Below are 17,391 nucleotides of genomic sequence, written 5' to 3'. Positions count from 1 at the left end.
AGAACATTAGTACAGACTCTAAGATCAACAATTAACAAATGGGATCTCATGAAACTTAAAATCTTCTTTATGGCAAAGGACACCATTAATATAACAAAGCATCAGGCTACAGAATAGGAAAGGATTTTCACCAACTACATGCCTGATAGACGGCTAATGTTTATTAAGAACTCAAAATATTGATATCAAGAAAACAAATAACCCAATTAAAAATGTGGTACAGAGAATTCGCAATAGAGGAAACTCAAACTGCTGAGGGACACTTTAAAGAATGTCTGAGGTCTCTACAACTCTGCAACAGATGGGAGCCCTGAGTTGGAAGAAGTGGACACAAGCCCCACCCCTAACCAGAAGTTGTCTCCAGCAGAGGGCCACTTGTAAATGAAAAGTTAGCTTTCTCTTTGTCGCGGTATGAGCTCCTAGACACAGCAGGCCTAGAGACGCCAACATGCCGGTTGCCAGAAGTTGGGTTTGTGGTAAGACCTATGTGACCCCACGGAGACCCTTTGAGAAGTCGCGTCTCGACCAGGAACTGAAGCTCATTGGAGAATATGGGCTCCGGAACAAACATGAGGTGTGGAGAGTCAAATTTACCCTGGCCAAGATCCGCAAGGCCGCCCGAGCGCTGCTAACGCTGGTCGAAAAGGACCCACGGCGTCTTTTTGAAGGCAATGCTCTGCTAAGGCGACTTGTTCGCACTGGGGTGCTGGATGAGGGCAAGATGAAGCTGGATTACATCCTGGGCCTGAAGATTAAGAATTTCTTGGAGAGGTGGCTGCAGACCCAGGTCTTCAAGCTGGGTTTGGCTAAATCTATTTACCGTGCCCGTGTGCTCATCCGCCAGTGTCATATCAGGGTCCGCAAGCAGGTGGTGAACATCCCGTCCTTCATTGTTCGTCTGGACTCGCAGAAGCACATTGATTTCTCGCTCCGGTCTCCTTATGGTGGTGGCCGACCAGGCCGAGTGAAGAGGAAGAACGCCAAGAAGGGCCAGGGTGGTGCCGGAGCTGGTGATGATGAGAAAGAGGATTAAGTTAATGTCTCCCTGGACTGGAGAATTGTCTAGTTTTCCAGTTGGCTAATAAAACAGAATTAACACTTTAAAAAAAAAAGAAAAGAAAAGAAAAGTTAGCTTTCTCCAAGTGAGTGTCCCTGGGGAAACAAACTTCTCTTAAGGAAAGGCTGCATGTGCCGCAGAAGATGCCCAGAGAAAACAAAGTCACAGCATCATCTTTGGAGGCTCCTTGTCTCATGATGTCACGTCAGGGCTGTTTCTTTCAGTTTTATCTTTTTTAAATTATTTTAATTTTTTTTTTCTTTTGGTTCTTGTTTGCTTTCAAGACAGGGTTTCTCTGTATAGCCCTAGCTGTCCTAGAACTCACTCTGTAGACCAGTCTGGCCTCAAACTCAGAACGCTTTTCTGACTTTCTGTCTTTGCTTTCTGAGTGTTGGGATCAATGGTGTGCACTACCACCATCTGCTTATTTTTTCATTATTTAAAATTTTTATTTTATTTTAAAATTTTATTTTATTTTATTATTAATTGATTGATTACCCTACAGGTCCTTTGCATATGTACGACGGCTTCTAGTTTCTCTGGGATTCCTGAGTGTGTGAATGAGTGAGTCTCTGCAGCCACCTATGCTTCTGGTGCATTCTCCTGGGCACTTTTCCTTCTGTTTGTTATGTTTTCACACAATACATTATATCATATTAATTATATGAATTCTATTGTATTAGTTATATGCATTATATTATTTTAATTACATTTATTATATTCTATTTCCTTAGATGTCTGTTTTCTAATGAGAAGCAGAAAGAGTGTGGATCTGGTTGGGAGGAGAGGTGGGGAGGAACTGGGGTAAGTAGGAGAAGGGTAAACTAAAAGCTGTACATATTATATGAAAAAAATCTATTTTCAATAAAAGACAAAATATGAAAACACAAAAATTTAATGGATAGACCAAAATAATTATAGCTTTGTCATAATGCACCCAGCCCCTGCTCCAAAGTGTAATCAGTCCTATCATACAAAAAATTTAAAAATATGTATTAAAAAACAAAAATTAAATTATACCTAAACACTCCGATTAAGGTCTGTCCTATTCCTTTTGTCTATGTGTCTGCGTACTTATGTCAGGTTCGGATTCTTTTGATGCTGCAAGTTTGTGCTACTGTTTGCATCGGTTCTTGTGATGGTCTGTAAGACCCTGTCTTCAACTGTTTACGCTAACCAGCCTAGCTTCCTCTGCCAGCCGGAGGGGATTAGTTCAGAACCTTGTTTTGTTCTGTTTTGTCTTTGTTCTGTTTTGTCTTTGTTTTGTCTTTGGTGTGGTAATTTCACCTGCTAAGGAGGGTTCTCACAGGCGCCCTGAATCTCCTCCTAGCTGTCTGTCAGGGTTCCCAGCTCGGTACCCCTTGCCTGGAAGCTCCTTGGCAGGCGCTCAACACCGTGATCTCACCTCTGGCTGGGAGGGGTTTCCGTTATTGGGGCCAAAGGGTATTTTAACCCCGGATTAAGTTTAAAAAAAACGGGCATTCTCCTCCTCTTGAGAATGACTCGAACTCTGTATCTGTGTGTGCGTCTTGTGTTTTAACCCCTAGGACATTATCCAGCTCGTGGAAGACAGGGAGCCGCGGTCCATACCAGGGGGTGGTGATGCAGACCCTGTGGCGTGGAATGATTGCCACAATAGTCCAGTTCAATTCCGCCACTAAAGATTGGGCTGCCGCGGGTGTTTGATGATGGCAGCCTGTGAATTTTGCTCTTATAAATTTCTTTTTCTTCAGTTTTGAGAAAACTGTTCTTGATATTTTTTAGGAGAATTACATTGAATCTGTAGGTTCTTTTGAACAATATATTTTAGTAATATTAATTTTCCAATCCACGAGCATAGGCTATCTGTCCAATTTTTGCGTTTTATGTAGTTACATTAATATTAAATTTTTTATCTTAGCATTTTTCATTTTCTTGCCTTATTTTTTAGGGTCTCCTAGAGAAACAGAGCAGACAGAATTAATTTATATATATTGAAGGTGAGTTTATTAGATTGGCTTACATGTTATGTATAGTCTGGGAGATTCATCAATAGCTGTCCCCTAATATGAGGCTGAGAATCCAGTGGTCACTCAGTCCATAAGGCTGAATATCTCTCTCAGTAGTTCCAATCAGATGCCAAAAGCCTATAGGATTTCTAGAGAGCTACTGGTCTTCAGTCTGCTTTGGAAGCCACACAGAAAGATGAATTCTAACCCCAGGTAAGGCATGCAGCAATAGGACAGGCAGATTTGCCAGCAACAGCCAAAGCAAGGAGGCCAAAAGCCAAGTTTCCTTCCATCTTTTTTTTTTAATCTCTATCGCCACAGTGAGGCACTGTCTTCATTCAAGATGGCTCTTCATGATCTGGGAAGTCCCCAGCTGCTTTCGGTTGACTCTGGATCCATTCACACTAACAACCATTATGAACCACATCAGACTTGCTTAAATTTGTCTTGCTTGTGCTTGGTTTCCATTCGTGTGAATGTTTCCCAGCCTTTCATGTCCAGCCTTCATGTTTGTTTTTATGTGTGAAGTGAGCTCCTTTCTTGGGTCATATTAACGACCCCTTCACCCACTCAGTATCTTTTGACTGTACAATTTAAATCTTTTACATTAAGGATTTTTGCTGGTAGGTAATATCTATTCCTGCTGTGTTACTGTTTTCCAAACATGTTGTGTATTATTTGTCCCATCTTTTTGCTGTTCATCTTCGTGACTTGATTATTTTCTGTTGTAATAACTTATTTGGAATAAAACTAGATAAAACTAATCTATTAATCTTCATTGTATGTGGTACTGTGTACATACACATTAAAGACATTCGACTACAAACACTCCTACCCCAGACCTTTTTTTCTCTCTTCTCCTAGTCCACTTTGCTACCTAAGACAGCTTCCCTTACATTTTTATGCATATGCATGCATAATTTCATGGGTCTGTGTAAGATTGAGGAAAAATAAAGAAAACAAAGCTCATATCTTTCTGATACTGTAGGTCGTGAAAGACAATCACCATGCAGTTGGTGCCAATTTTCCTACAGGTAACTTAACTTTATTTTTATGGCTAAAAAAAAAAATCCCATCACGCATATACACTGTATTGTCTTTATCTAGTCCTCTGTGATGGGCAGGTAGACTGGTTCCATAACTAAGCTATTGAGACCAGCACTGCACTGAGCGCTGGTTGGCAAAGAGCCCTGAGACGCTGCCTTGAGTCCTTCAGGTAGATCCAGTCTTCATTCTCTCAGGTATCGCCGTACTAGCTTCTATAAGAGCCAGACTCATTCATAGTCCTAGCCATAGAAATTTGTCCACACTGTCAGAGAATTAATTAAAAAATTTGTGCCTCTTTTTTGCCTCACGATCTGGCACACAACTGAAGGCAATGATGACTGTCTCGCCCCTAGAAGCCATCAGGTGCCAATAGTTCAACCGTGAGCAGTAGAGCCCCATGAATCCATGCTGGCTGTTGATGGGTTCACTCTTGTCCAGGCCCCATGCAGGCAGCCACAGCTGCTGGGAGGTCACGTTTGCAACAGTGGTGTCAGGCCTTAAAGACATTTCACGCTTCTTCTCCGTATCTTTCATCTCTGGCATTCTTTCCAATCCCTTCTTACAGTATTCTCTGAGCCTCAGAGGAAAGTCAGAGGGTTATAACAGGGTGTATCCACGTGTGGAATTGAATTTCATATAGCCATAAAAGGCATCAGGAATGAGCTCGATGGAGCAACTGCACATCAGAGAGCTTACAGCTAATGGCATGTTGCGTAGGAGAGAGTTGGTAAGAGTAGACTGTGCACACACCCAGTACCAGAAGCTCAGGAGTCAGATGATGCTTATGCAATTCATCTGATTTAAATGCTTGATAGTGTGCACACAAATAAGAATACCATGTTATACATCAAGAATATATGCAAATTTTAATTTCAAAACTTATCATTTTAACAGGAGCTATAGGTACTAATGTAAAATGCAGGAAATTTATATTATGAGCAAAACTTATGTGTCATGTAAATCTTCATTTGATGTAACTGGAAAAGGCACTCAGGGAGATTTACTTTTTCTTCCCTTGGAAAGCAGGTACATAGACTGAAGGCTGAGGACCACGTTGGATTGTGACGGGGCCCCAAGTGACTTAACTGCTGTGCCATACGGCACTTGCCATTTCGGCATCAGTTTGCCTACGGGAAGAACACAGTCATCGTCCCTCCTTCAAAAAGACTGGAAAGAGAAACAGGGAGAAACACCGTTTGCCATTCTGTCGGGTTCAGTCAGACAGCAGCACATGCTGTGTCCTGGACTCCATCTGTCCGAGGCTGTGTCCTGTTAGGTGGTTGACTATTTGGTGAGCCCTCACCCCTGCCAGTGCTGAAGCTGTCAAGCATAGGTAGGACTTGGGACTCAGAAGCATTTTGCTCTCCTTTTTACTTTGGAGGGAAAGAGCGCTGGATCTGAAGGAGATCAGGAGGAGGACGCCAGCTTCCCACGCTGACAAGGTGGCTGCATCCTGAAACCTGCACATGCCATTCCAGGTGCCTGAATCATGAGCATGACAGTGAGCCCATGGAGCCCAGGTTCACTCCATGGTTACCTACGGGAGGTTCTGCCCAACACATGGTAGCCAGTAATTCTCAGGCACCATGAGAGACATTTCCTCCCTCAGTTAAGACATCAGCATAGATTCCAGTGGCCAGAAAGGAACTTGTGTGCTCTGGAAAAACCAAAGCTCATTCCCTTAGAGGAAAGAATTTTTTCAGGATCCAAAACGTGCCTGCCCCACAAACACCTGAGAGGGCTCTACAGCTCCCATAGCACACCTGCCGAGAGAGGTCGCGCCTGGAAACTGCATCAGTCCTGAGCTAGGGCCTCTCCTGAGACAAGGGTCTACACCCCAATCCCACAGGGCCTTTTCACACAACCATCCAATTTTTCCTTTATTTAAAGATGGGATTATCAAGTATCTGTCATTCCCATTGCTCTCCTCCCCCACCTCTTCCTCTTCCACCTCCTCCTTCGCTGCTGTCTCCGACTCAATTCTTCCCATTCTAAAATTTGAAGTCCCCAGGACTAGAACCTGAGGAACTTTCCCAACCCCTTCAGTGCCTCCACTCTGGATGCCCAAGGTCAGTATTTAAATTCCACACATAAATGTGGTTGTGTGGTGTTTGACTTTCCATCCTTTAACTTAGTGTCTTCCAGGTCTGTTGATGATACTGGCAAGGACCAGGTCTACTTTTTAAAGGAAGATTGTATAACATGGTGTAGATATAACACATTTTCTTTGCATAGTCTTCAGTTGATGAGCAGTTAAATGCATTGCATATTTTTTAGCACTGTTTAGACTAGGGTTGCAATGATCAGGAACATGGAGATATTTTGCAGCTGCACTGTTTCCAATGACTCCTGAAACTTTTCTGAGCACAGCTACATTCCTGTCTCCCAGGTTAGAGGTGGAATATTTTATGCTTACGTTTCTCTCTCAGATTCACAGATGAAACTGTGTGCATCTTCCATGAAAAGTGTGGTGGTCTGCCATGTTTCTGCAAGGTGGAATCAATAAAACCAAGATAATTAACGCACACATGATTCAATCGTTCACTTTTAATTAGCACTGCATTCCTCTATCAAGGGGTTTCATTAAGACATCACTGTGCTTGCTTAGAATGATCATGTCCACCTCCTGTAGCTACTCTTTCTCGCCCTCCCTACTGCCCACTTCTTCCAAATAGATAGTAATTCTCGTACTTTTGAATCTTTCTTCCACACCCTAGATGAAAGAATACATGTAACCTCTAGGGAAATCTCTCTCTCTCTCTCTCTCGCTCGCTTGCTCTCTCTCTCTCTCTCTCTCTCTCTCTGTCTCTGTGTGTGTGTGTGTGTGTGTAGCACACTTTCTGATCATCTTCCTGTTCGTGGTACCTGTCACTGATTCTATAGTAAGCTATTATGAGTCATACCATGACAAAGATAGATTCTTAAGGCTTCTCTATTGTAGGCCAACTTAAATTCTTTTGGGTTCATACTCAAAAATATGGATAGGATATATTATAGTTACTTTTGGTTTTTAAGGGACTTAACACTATTTCCATAGTGGCTGCACTATTTATAATCCTAGAAACAACGAAAAAGCAATCTTTTCTCTCTGGACTTCTGCTAGCATTTGTTATAGTTATTTTTGTGTGTGTGTATGTGCATGTGTGTGCGTGTGTGTCTGTATGTTGCGTGTGGTGTGCATGTGTATCTCTATATGTGTTTGTGTGTATGGTGTGTGTATGTGTGTTTATGTATGATGTGTATGTATGTGTGTGTGGTGTGTATGTGGTCTCTATATATGTTTGTGTGTATGGTGTGTGTGTTTATGTATGATGTGTATGTGTGTGTGTATATATATATATGGTATATATGTATGTATGTGGCTGAGACCCTGAAACTAGGAAAACCCCCAGCAAAATGAAAGGCTGTTTCTGATCTGAGCATCTTCAGTTGAAAGGAACAAATGATCCGCTGAACAGGGCAAAATGCTTCTTGTCAATGGCTTTAGTCATTCAGTGAACAAGCAGTAAGCTTTGGGCAGTGTACCTCATGGCCAAACTATTCAATGATTTGCAGTCTAGGGGTAGAAGTGATTGGATGAGCACCACACTCCAAGTGAAAGTATGAAGGGACAGTGCAGCGCTGACTGAAAGCTGATTTAGGAGTTCCCTGCTAACCTTTGGCCAAGTATGCTTTGGTAGTGTTGACTCAGCAGGGATGGGCAGGTCAAACCAGGCTTCCTTTTGTCTTGACTCTGTCTTTCTCATGAGTCCAGGGATGCCCTCTCAATGGCATGATCTAATCTTGGATCATAGGGATCACTCATAGTAGAAAATACCCCATAGATATGTCCGAGCTGCCAACCACTCCATGCCAACAACTCACATGAACCATTCTAGTGTGGCTGCAGATACCCTGTGCCTACTTGGCTTGTATTTCCGTGTGGTTCACAATTTTCTTGGGGTGGGAGTGAGTGGTAGGAATTTGGGACAAGAAAATAGATCTTTAGGCTGGGAAGACAACAAGACCAGAAGTTGAGGATGTCATTCCAGATTCTTGCCACTGTCAAAGACTGAATTCAGTGAGGGGACAAAGAAAAGATGTGGGCCTTTGTGTGTCCATATGTACAAACCCAGGTATGTGCACACGTGCATGTATACGCTTGGATGGTATGTGTGTATGTGCATATGTGTGCGTGTGCACACCTGTGCACACACACAGGTGTAGGCCAAGTTTGAGGCTGAGCATGCCCCTCAGTTGCTCTCTAGTTTCTGAAACAGAATGTCTCACTGGACCTGGAGTTGGCTAACTCAGCTAGTCCTGCTGGGCAGGTGGTGCAAGGAATTCCTGTCTCTGCTCTGACCCCAGCTCCAGGGATACTGGCTCGTGGCACTACACCCAGATGTTATGTGAGGATGGTGACAGGAACTCAGGTCCTCAGGCCTTAACCACAAACATTTTATGAACTGAGCATGCTCCCTGGAAAGGGCGCACACTACGGGATTCAAGAGAGGCCTCTCAGGGAGAGTACATTGTACGTGGTTAGGACAAGGGGAACCTTAAATCTGGAGGATTTGATATAAGGATAGGCAGTCATTCCTTACTACAGTGACTTAACAAGAGATCTCCTACTTCTTATCTATGTCAGAATGCAGGTTGGAAGCTCAGATGTGGGCTGGTTGCTGAGCGGTTAAGAGCACGGGCTGCTCTTCCAGAGGATCCAAGGTCAATTCCCAGCACCCACATGGCAGCTCCAGTTCCAGGGTGTCTGGCACCCTCACACAGACATATATGCAGGCAAAACACCAATGAACATAAAATTTCCAAAAATAAATCGTTTTTTTAATAAAAATGAGCTCAGATGTGATCTTCCATTTAGGATGAAGTTAAGCTGGACATAACTCCACCTCTAAAATAAGATACTACAGAAGCTTAGACTCCTACTTGCTTACTTTTATTTTATTTTTATTTTTATTTTTATTTTGAGACAGAGTCTCACTATGTAGCCCTGGCAGGCCTGGAACTTACTATATAAACCAGACTGACTTGGAACTCACAGAGACACCCCTGCCTCTGCTTCCTGGGTGCTGAGATTAAATGTCCACCCTACCATGCCAGACTAATTTTACATTCATCTTGGATTTCATTGTCTTTCTTCCTTTTGGCTCTTTTGCCAATAAAATTGACTGATGTTGGCTGGTTCATTTTCATTAGCTGGTTCGGGCTTCTGATGTATATTTTATCCTTGTTTGCTGCCCAAACACAGGAGTTTGGGAGCAGTCTGAGTGGCATCTGAACCTAAAGACACGCAGGGTCAGCCTAGGTTACGGTGTCCCGTGGGCAACTCTTCCGAAAAGCCTTTAGGCTCCGACTGAAATAATGCTGAGCACCAACAGGAGGAACGTTCTGTGTCACCTCAGGTGTTAAACGTCTTCCTGGTGAAGCAACATTTGGTGACACCTGTCCTTGAGTCTCTTAAATGACTGGTCTGTGACAGGGGAAACTTGCCAACAGTCCCATCTGGGACATTCTCAGTTCATGTTTTCAGGAGCACTGTGCACGGGACAACGCCACACTTGGCGCCTACAGAAGATAAGGAATCAAAAGAATTTGACTGACGAAGTTCCCTGCCTCAGCCCAGAGTCTGCACTTGAACACCTGCAACTCCAGGACACCCTGGGTCCCAGGTGGAGTCAGTTCATCGGCACAGACAAGGGGCTTCCATGTGGGGGAAGTGAAGGCCTGACCACTATGTCTCCCCAGCGCCCCTTGTAACTCTCATCAGATGCCTTATTTAAAGGGCTTATTTGGACACAGAACCAAATTTTTCAGAAAACTTTTTATTTTCTTCTTAAATAAGCTTCTGGCTATTGACCAAAAACTGATCATGCTTAGAAGGTTTAGAGAATTCCCAGAGTGCAGAAAAAGATTTCATGCACTGAAAAAGTGGAGAATATGATAGTCCATGAAGGAATTCTAGAACAAACACACAGCAGAAGTTATCTTAAAGAGATGATTTTGTGATGGGAATTGAAGTTGAATGAAAGCCATATATCATTACTTGTGTGGTCATACTGCACACGGCATAAAAGTTACCGTCTCAGCATGAGTATGCCGTGGATCAGTGATCTTCTCTAAGCTGTGCCTCCATCATGGTCATCGAGATCCCGTACACTTACAGCACCTTAACATCGGCCCAGGTTTATTGATCACGTTTAGTGTGAATTCCGCTCCTCTGCATTTCCATAAGTCACCCCTTTTCTCCACGGGCTTGTCTGCTCTATACAAGCCATAAAAAGTTTCATACATTATGCAGTCTTTAGTGTCTGGGTTATTCAAGACGAGGCTCTTATTGTCCATCAAAAAGGTGTCAGAACTTTGTATATTTTCAAGGCTGAAATCATTCCTTTAATGAATACTCATTTTTGCTTATCCATTTCCAGTGGAAAAGTATTTGTTTTTGCCTGTAATTTTTAGATACTAAAAGTAATGGTAGTAGAATACTTGTGCACACAATTTTCTTTCCTCTTGGGTAAAAATATTGGAGGAGAGATATATGTGAATCTCTCCAAGGACTACCCCAGTCTTCTCTGAATTGTTACTTCAGTTCACACTTGCAGACGAGAAGCAGAAGGAAGAAAATTGGTGATGGCTTTTTTGGTGGAAGAAAAATTGACCTTTTTGCTTTTTTTCTCCCAGGATTTTGTGAAGGGCTGACCAGTTACAAAAGGAGCCCATGCTCTTTGCTGACTATGCAGGTCCCAAACAGCATGTTGTGGAGGGGGGCAACACAGACCCTCTCTCTGGACAGGAGTTTCAGGTCTGTATGGTCTTTTTTATTTGTCTTTTCTTTCTACAAAAGCATAAAATCTTTCCTTTTCCTATTATTATTCTGTCTGCAGCAGAAAACAGACTTGACAAATAAGAAATTTCAACGCTGAAACTTCTGAACTTTGATGCCTCAAGTTGCAGAACATTCCAGGGTCCATCCTAAGACTTTATGACAGCAATGTCTGCATTAAAAAGAAAGCTTCAAGCAAAAATGAGGAGCGAAGGACAGGAACTGTCTCAGGGTACCCCCAGGTGCTTACTCATCTCCTCAGCAGCTTTCGGAGCGAGGATAGCTCCACCTCAGCTTCAGGAGGCATAAAGGCTGAACAGTCACTAACCTCAGCGTCATCAGCTAAGAGTATAGATCAACCTAGAACTCTGTAAGACTGAGTGAAAGTATCACGTTTTGATCTAGGCAGTCATCTCTACAATCTTCTCTTCAAAGTTCTTCAAGCCTGGAGAACAGGCGTTGGATCGCCTTGGAAGGTCACAGCAACACCTGGTGCTTCTGGGATGCATCAGTCATTCTTATTTCCTTAACCTTTCTCTGATTCTGACCTCCACAACCCTCCTGCGACACTCGGGGCTGAACTGGGAACTCATGATAGCTGTGAACTGTGGGAACTGAGTTCCTCTTACTAGGAAGGGATTCTGCAAGCTGTCTTCAATTTGCTCCTCGTCTTCCTGCAAACTGCCCACACCTGTAGCTCTGTGGCGATGACCATTGCAAGATCATATGTATGTCTCTAATTCCAGAGATGTGCTGACGAAAGGTCACATTTCCCGTTAGCCTGTTGTAACAAGGAGAAAGCTACAGGCCTGAGTTGGTTTCTACATGGATGATAAATAGATCTTAAGCAGAAAGAAGCTTATGAATAAGAATGTCATATGGCTCCATGTTTTAGTCAAAGAACACAGAACATGCTTAACCAACGTTGTTCGGAAAAGATCACAGTGATATCTCACTGAGCATTGTTTTCTACAGTGGACTTTCTATGAGTAATGAGGGTTGAGAAATCCTGTGGTTTGTTTTCCTTAACGGGTCAGAGCCTACACATCATAGATTGACAGATGCTTCCTCATCCAGAACCATCCAAACTCTATCTCAATCCCAGCATGAAGCTCTTTCAAAGGAAAGTCTTTGAGTTCAATCCCAAGCAGAGATCAAAGAAGCGTAACCTTGAACTCAGTGGTGCCAATCAAAGCAGACCCCAAATACTGATGACTTCCCAGTTCTTCACCTAGGTTTGTGCAGACACCTCATAACTTTTGCTGTAGCTGAAGATGTGAGAAAAGAAAGACCTCAGAGTGAGCAGTCAAAGAAGATGAATTAGAAGTACCCCATGTCTCAGGACACCCCTCACCCCAGTCCATTCCTAGGTTTGCTTTAACTATTTCCTCCCCATTTGGGGATTGCCTCCCCTAAAGATTCTGAGAAACCCAGCAGCCATCCTCCCTGACACTGGGGAGAATAAGGCCAGAGTCTGCAATCACCAGGAGACCCAGCTTAGCTGTGAAATCAAGGGGAGACACACGGCTAGAATATAATTGTTCATGGGGCAGCATTGACAATGAATTTAACCAAAATCTCTCCTTCTACAGGAAAAGTAGGATTATGGTGGAAATCCACCCAGAGCTAACTCGATCCTTCTGCCCTGAGCCAAGTGCCAAGCCCTGTGAAAACACTTTCCCTGCTGTCACTGGACTCACACGTTCTGCTTCCCTGGAGCAGGGACCCAAGGCTCCTTCCCCACAGTCCACCAAGGCAGCCCACACCCAATGCCTCAGGACAGGGTGGAAATCAATGTTAGTGTCAATATGAGCCTGCGGTCCCACAACCTGGAGGTCCAGTCCGATTGCCCACCCAGTCAATTGCAGGGAGGGGTAACTGGGCAGGGACACTGTCCTGGAGCCACAGATTTGGGATTTAAAGCCTGGATCCACCTGCATCTGGGACAGAGCCTGGGACCTCAGCAACCTCGGAAGACCTGAGACTGTGAAGAACACCTGTCCAGCGGTGGACATCCCAGGTGAGCCCTTAGCTCTGCCTAGGCAGACTGGAAACTGACACTGGGGGAGCACCATAGAGGGGCTCCTTGCTGCACCATGCAGCTCCCTCAGGAAAGGAGGTATCAACTCAACCTTAGCAGACCTGGTGTGGGAATGCAGAGTAAGGTGGATGGGGATCCCAGGAGGTCACTCGACACTTCAGGGGGCCTATGTTGTTCAGTGTCCAAGTGAGTTGAAAGTCAAGGCCTGAGTACAGCAAGTGCCAGCTTGTCCCCTGAACTGTAGCTGTATGCCCCTAAACATGGGCATAGCTCCAGTGGCAACAGGAAACATCCCCATGCATATCGCTGCCAAGAAAAATCCATTGGTCTGCTATGACAGGTTGAGGAGATGAGCTATGGCGTGTCTTTTGCCAATTTCCCTATCTCAAGTATTACATAAAAAACTTACAAGGCTTGAGCCTGGGTAGTCTGTCCTTCGATCCCAAATATACAAGTGGCTCTGTCACCCAGTGACTTACCCTTGTGGCCAGTTCTCGTTGAGACAATGAGATAAGGTTCTAAGGTACATCCCAGTTATGAGAAAGATGTATTCCTAGCTACTGTTTTTCCAAGATTTACCAGACAGGACATTGCAGAGAGATTTAAGAAGAAAGAAGCCAAGGCATAGTGGCCCTCAATGCATACACTGGCCAAGAAAAAAATGTCTGGTACCTTCAAATCATACAAATCTCTTTGTGTCTAAATCTTGTTTAGCTTTCTTGAGCTCAATAAGAATGGCACAGACCCTAAGACAACTATGTCTTAAGAAGTTAAAGTTGCTTTAAGCTTCTGAACCAGAAGATGCAGCTGGACACTGTGCTGAGCTAAGTGCACAGTGCACACACACTCCAGTGCTTGGAGCCCGGGCAATTGCTCTTCATTTTTTCTTTTGACTGATGGAATCCCTCTATATGTGTGCTTTAAAAACTGTGTTTTTAGTCTTTTCAACAATCTTTAGGTAAATCATTGATAGAAGGGTTAAAATAATTTCATTCCTTGTTGGCAACCAGAATTTATGAGATAGAAATATGATTTTATTTATGAGATAGAAATATGATTTTATTCAAGCACTGAAGTCATCAGAACCACATTTCTTCTCCATCTCTAGGTTCTGGAAGCATGATTCCTCTTTTCTTCCTGGCCACTCTTTGCTTGGGGGTGGTCTCAGCGGCTCCAACACATGATCCCAGTTTGGATGCTGAATGGCATGAATGGAAGACAAGACATGGAAAAACATACATCACGGTTGGTACCATAAAAACTACCCAGGGGCAACGCAGAGACAATGGTCCTGGGTGTGCCAAGTGTATAGAGGATTTACATAGTGAAGCCAGTTTCTTCAGGGCATGACCACAGTTTAGGAGCTGTGATAGCAAACCATGCTATTGACTGGGGACTGGATTGTGGCTTCCAGGGGTGTGCGGCCTCCCTGGGTTCCCACCACCTGTAGCAGCAGGTCCACCGAGGGACTGAGGAGTGGGCGTACAGTAGAATGACCACACGCTGTATTGATTCCAGCACGAAGAAGGGCAGAAGAGAGCGGTGTGGGAGGACAACAGGAAGGTGATTGAGCTGCACAACGAGGACTACGCCAAGGGAGTGCATGACTTCAGCATGGAGATGAATGCCTTCGGGGACTTGGTGAGTGTGCATGGACAGACGACAGAACGGGACCTCCTCTCTGCAGCTCTTCGTAAGCCATCTCTCCTTTGCAATGATTTCTTTGCTCTTTCTTGAAGACCAATACAGAATTCAGGGAATTGATGACTGGCTTTCAAAGCATGGGATCCAAGGAGATGGATGTGTTCCAGGAGCCTCTGCTGGGTGATGTCCCCAAGTTTGTGGACTGGAGGAATCATGGCTATGTGACTCCCGTGAAAAACCAGGTAGGACATGTCGTATTCTCGGTATCACTGTCCACCAGCCAGTCAAGAAAGAAATGCCATCCTTCAATGCTAACTGTGGATCTGCACGCACCTCACTGTGAAATTATTGTATCATATGAATTACTGTCGAACATCTATGTTAATTTTCTAGGTGAGAGCTTTTTCTTTCCTTTTTAGGGTCACTGTGGTGCTTGTTGGGCATTTAGTGCCGTTGGTTCCCTAGAAGGACAGATGTTCCGGAAAACAGGCAGACTGGTTCCTCTGAGTGAACAGAACCTAGTGGACTGTTCCTGGTCCTACGGCAACAGAGGCTGTGACGGTGGTCTGATGGAACATGCCTTCCAGTATGTGAAGGACAACGGGGGCTTGGACACCAGTGTGTCCTATCCTTACGAAGCACGGGTAAGAAGTAGTCTCCTGTGGTCATTCTCGCTCAGGTTTTAAAAGGCATAAGAATTGTGCAGATGATACACTATCCTAAAAACTCATCTCTCCGTGGTAGAATCCATCCATTAAACCTCAGTGCCGCTGAGAAAGCGTCAGCCTGCGCATGCTGATCTGATTCCATGACTTCCATGCAGCTGTCCCTGCTTCTGTTCCCATGGAGAGCATGCAAACCCTTCCACAGATAGTTCAGATTTCTCCGCTGTGAAAATGTATTATCCACAGGCCTATCTATGGATTGTCATTGACAGTGCATGAGCTAGTTTCTACCAGCCACTGAAATCTACCAGCTCATCAGGTCATGTGAAATTTTATAAACACAGAAGCTTGGAGACCCTCAGCGGCATGTGCTGAGTCACCTGTGTGGATGGCAGCTGAGCTGAGCAGAGTTCTGGCTCTGGGTCCCCAGGAGGTGGACAGCAATAACCATGATTTTTTTTTTTAACCTCTGTCTTTCAAAGAACGGAACCTGCAGGTACAATCCTAAAAATTCTGCTGCTAAAGTCATGGGCTTTGTGAAAATCCCACCAAGTGAATATCTCCTTATGAAGGCTGTGGCTACCGTGGGGCCCATCTCCGTCGGGATTGACACCAAACATCATTCATTCCAGTTCTACAGGGGTGGTAAGTGCTTTCCAGGAATCACAAGAAGCTGTGCCTCCACAATGGCTCATCACCTTTATGTCTCATTTTCACATCAACACCTTGAGTTTTAAATATTACTTTTTCAATGGGAGCAGTATTTATGATTTGGTTTTGCTTGACATTAAGAACAATCCTATGAATTTATGTCCAACGTTGTTTTTTAATTAGCAAGGTGAGGTTTTATGTGACATAATTTTATTGAATTCTCTGTTTTTGCTTAATCTTTAAGATTTTAAATAGCTAGTCCATTTCTGTAGTTCAGTCTCAGGGGTGCTTCTGGATTCCTGTATTTTGTATTTTTCTGTGGTTTCTAAGAACCGACATGCTTTGTAAGCAGGTTGAAATTTCTTACAACCATTCAAGCAAGTGTTTTCCCTGAGGATTTTTGCAATCCTTTATTTCTGTGATGTTACATGAGAGTTTATGTACCGGGGCTGGAGAGATGGCTCAGTGGTAAAGAGCACTGACTGCTCTTCCAGAGGACCTGGGTTCAAGTCCTAGCGCCCACATGGCTGCTCACAACTGTCTGTGACTCCAAGATCTGACATCCTCACATGGACAATCATGTAGCAAAACACCAATGCAAATAAAATAAAAATAAATTATATATATAAAGAGTTTATGTCCCATGTCTTGTTAACACAGGATCACTCCCGTCTGTATGACATTGAACCAAAATTAAAAATCCTCCCATTATGGTGGTTGACATCAGTCACAGTGGGGCTGCTGGAGCCTCTCATTTGGCCTTGATTTTGTCTCTCAGGCATGTATTATGAGCCAAGCTGTAGCAGCAGTAAGTTGGATCATGCCGTCCTGGTGGTTGGCTATGGTGAAGAATCAGATGGCAAGAAATACTGGCTGGTCAAGAACAGGTATAAATAACCAAAAAGCATTTATGTTGGGGACACTAAAGGAAAGTACGGCTGGTCAGGTCGCACTTGGGTGCAGGTTTCAGCAATTCACCCCACATATTTTAAATACAGACGTTTTAGGGCGTTTGTAATAACAAGGCTCTATCATGGTTTGGAGAGTGTTAAGATGGAATTTGAATGCATTTCTAGTTCTGAGCTAAATGTGGGTGGGAAGATGCCCTGTCCTATCGCTGCTGTGGTTCACAGTCACGTGTAACCAAGAGTTGACCCTCTGCCTTCTCCCATGCTGTCTGTTAAGTGTGGCCTCTGTCTCTGTTTAATCGGGAGTTAATGTCATGAAGCCTCTGTGCTGTGTTCTTTCCTCCTAATGGCGAATATGCTCTTCTCCCAGCTGGGGCACAGGTTGGGGCATGAACGGCTACATAAAGATGGCCCGAGACCGCAACAACAACTGTGGAATTGTGACACACGCCGTGTACCCCACTGTGTGAGCTGCTGGGCAGTGACAGGAAGAAGTGGTAATGGCACGTGGGGGGGCTCCCCCTTCCTGGATCAGCCTCTGCTGTGGGAGTGACAGCCGAGTCACTGCGG

General features: G+C 44.1%; 1 protein-coding gene and 1 pseudogene across 7 annotated transcripts; both read left to right on the top strand.

Annotated features, from left to right (window-relative positions):
- Positions 1–418: 418 nt before the first annotated feature.
- On the top strand, positions 419–1,111 carry LOC148119923 (small ribosomal subunit protein uS4 pseudogene; annotated as a pseudogene).
- Positions 1,112–14,072: 12,961 nt separating this feature from the next.
- LOC148119922 (procathepsin L-like) lies at positions 14,073–17,391 on the top strand. Of its 7 annotated transcripts, none has more exons than XM_087896715.1 (7): positions 14,073–14,198; positions 14,472–14,552; positions 14,750–14,839; positions 15,017–15,241; positions 15,745–15,907; positions 16,692–16,800; positions 17,192–17,391. In XM_087896715.1, the coding sequence occupies exons 1-7, from the start codon at positions 14,073–14,075 to the stop codon at positions 17,289–17,291; spliced, it is 894 nt and encodes a 297-aa protein (XP_087752841.1). In that variant the 3' UTR covers positions 17,292–17,391. The 7 variants fall into 7 exon arrangements, with proteins under 7 accessions (XP_087752841.1, XP_087752843.1, XP_087752839.1 ...); XM_087896717.1 differs by having other exon boundaries at positions 14,472–14,594; positions 14,693–14,839; positions 15,185–15,241; XM_087896713.1 differs by having other exon boundaries at positions 14,472–14,594; positions 14,693–14,839; positions 15,745–15,904.

Source organism: Myodes glareolus, chromosome 14, assembly GCF_982192425.1.
Source record: "Myodes glareolus chromosome 14, mMyoGla1.1, whole genome shotgun sequence".
NCBI lineage: Eukaryota > Metazoa > Chordata > Mammalia > Rodentia > Cricetidae > Myodes > Myodes glareolus.
The sequence above is the reverse complement of the archived record's forward strand: the minus strand, read 5'-3'. Positions and strand labels throughout refer to the sequence as shown.

Bases quoted from the DNA above. Each gene is read 5' to 3' on its own strand.
- LOC148119922 (XM_087896712.1), top strand. From the start codon at position 14,073: ATGATTCCTCTTTTCTTCCTGGCCACTCTTTGCTTGGGGGTGGTCTCA. The intron at 14,199-14,471 runs GTTGGTACCATA...TATTGATTCCAG, and splicing joins ATGGAAAAACATACATCACG to CACGAAGAAGGGCAGAAGAG. The intron at 15,242-15,744 runs GTAAGAAGTAGT...TGTCTTTCAAAG, and splicing joins CCTATCCTTACGAAGCACGG to AACGGAACCTGCAGGTACAA.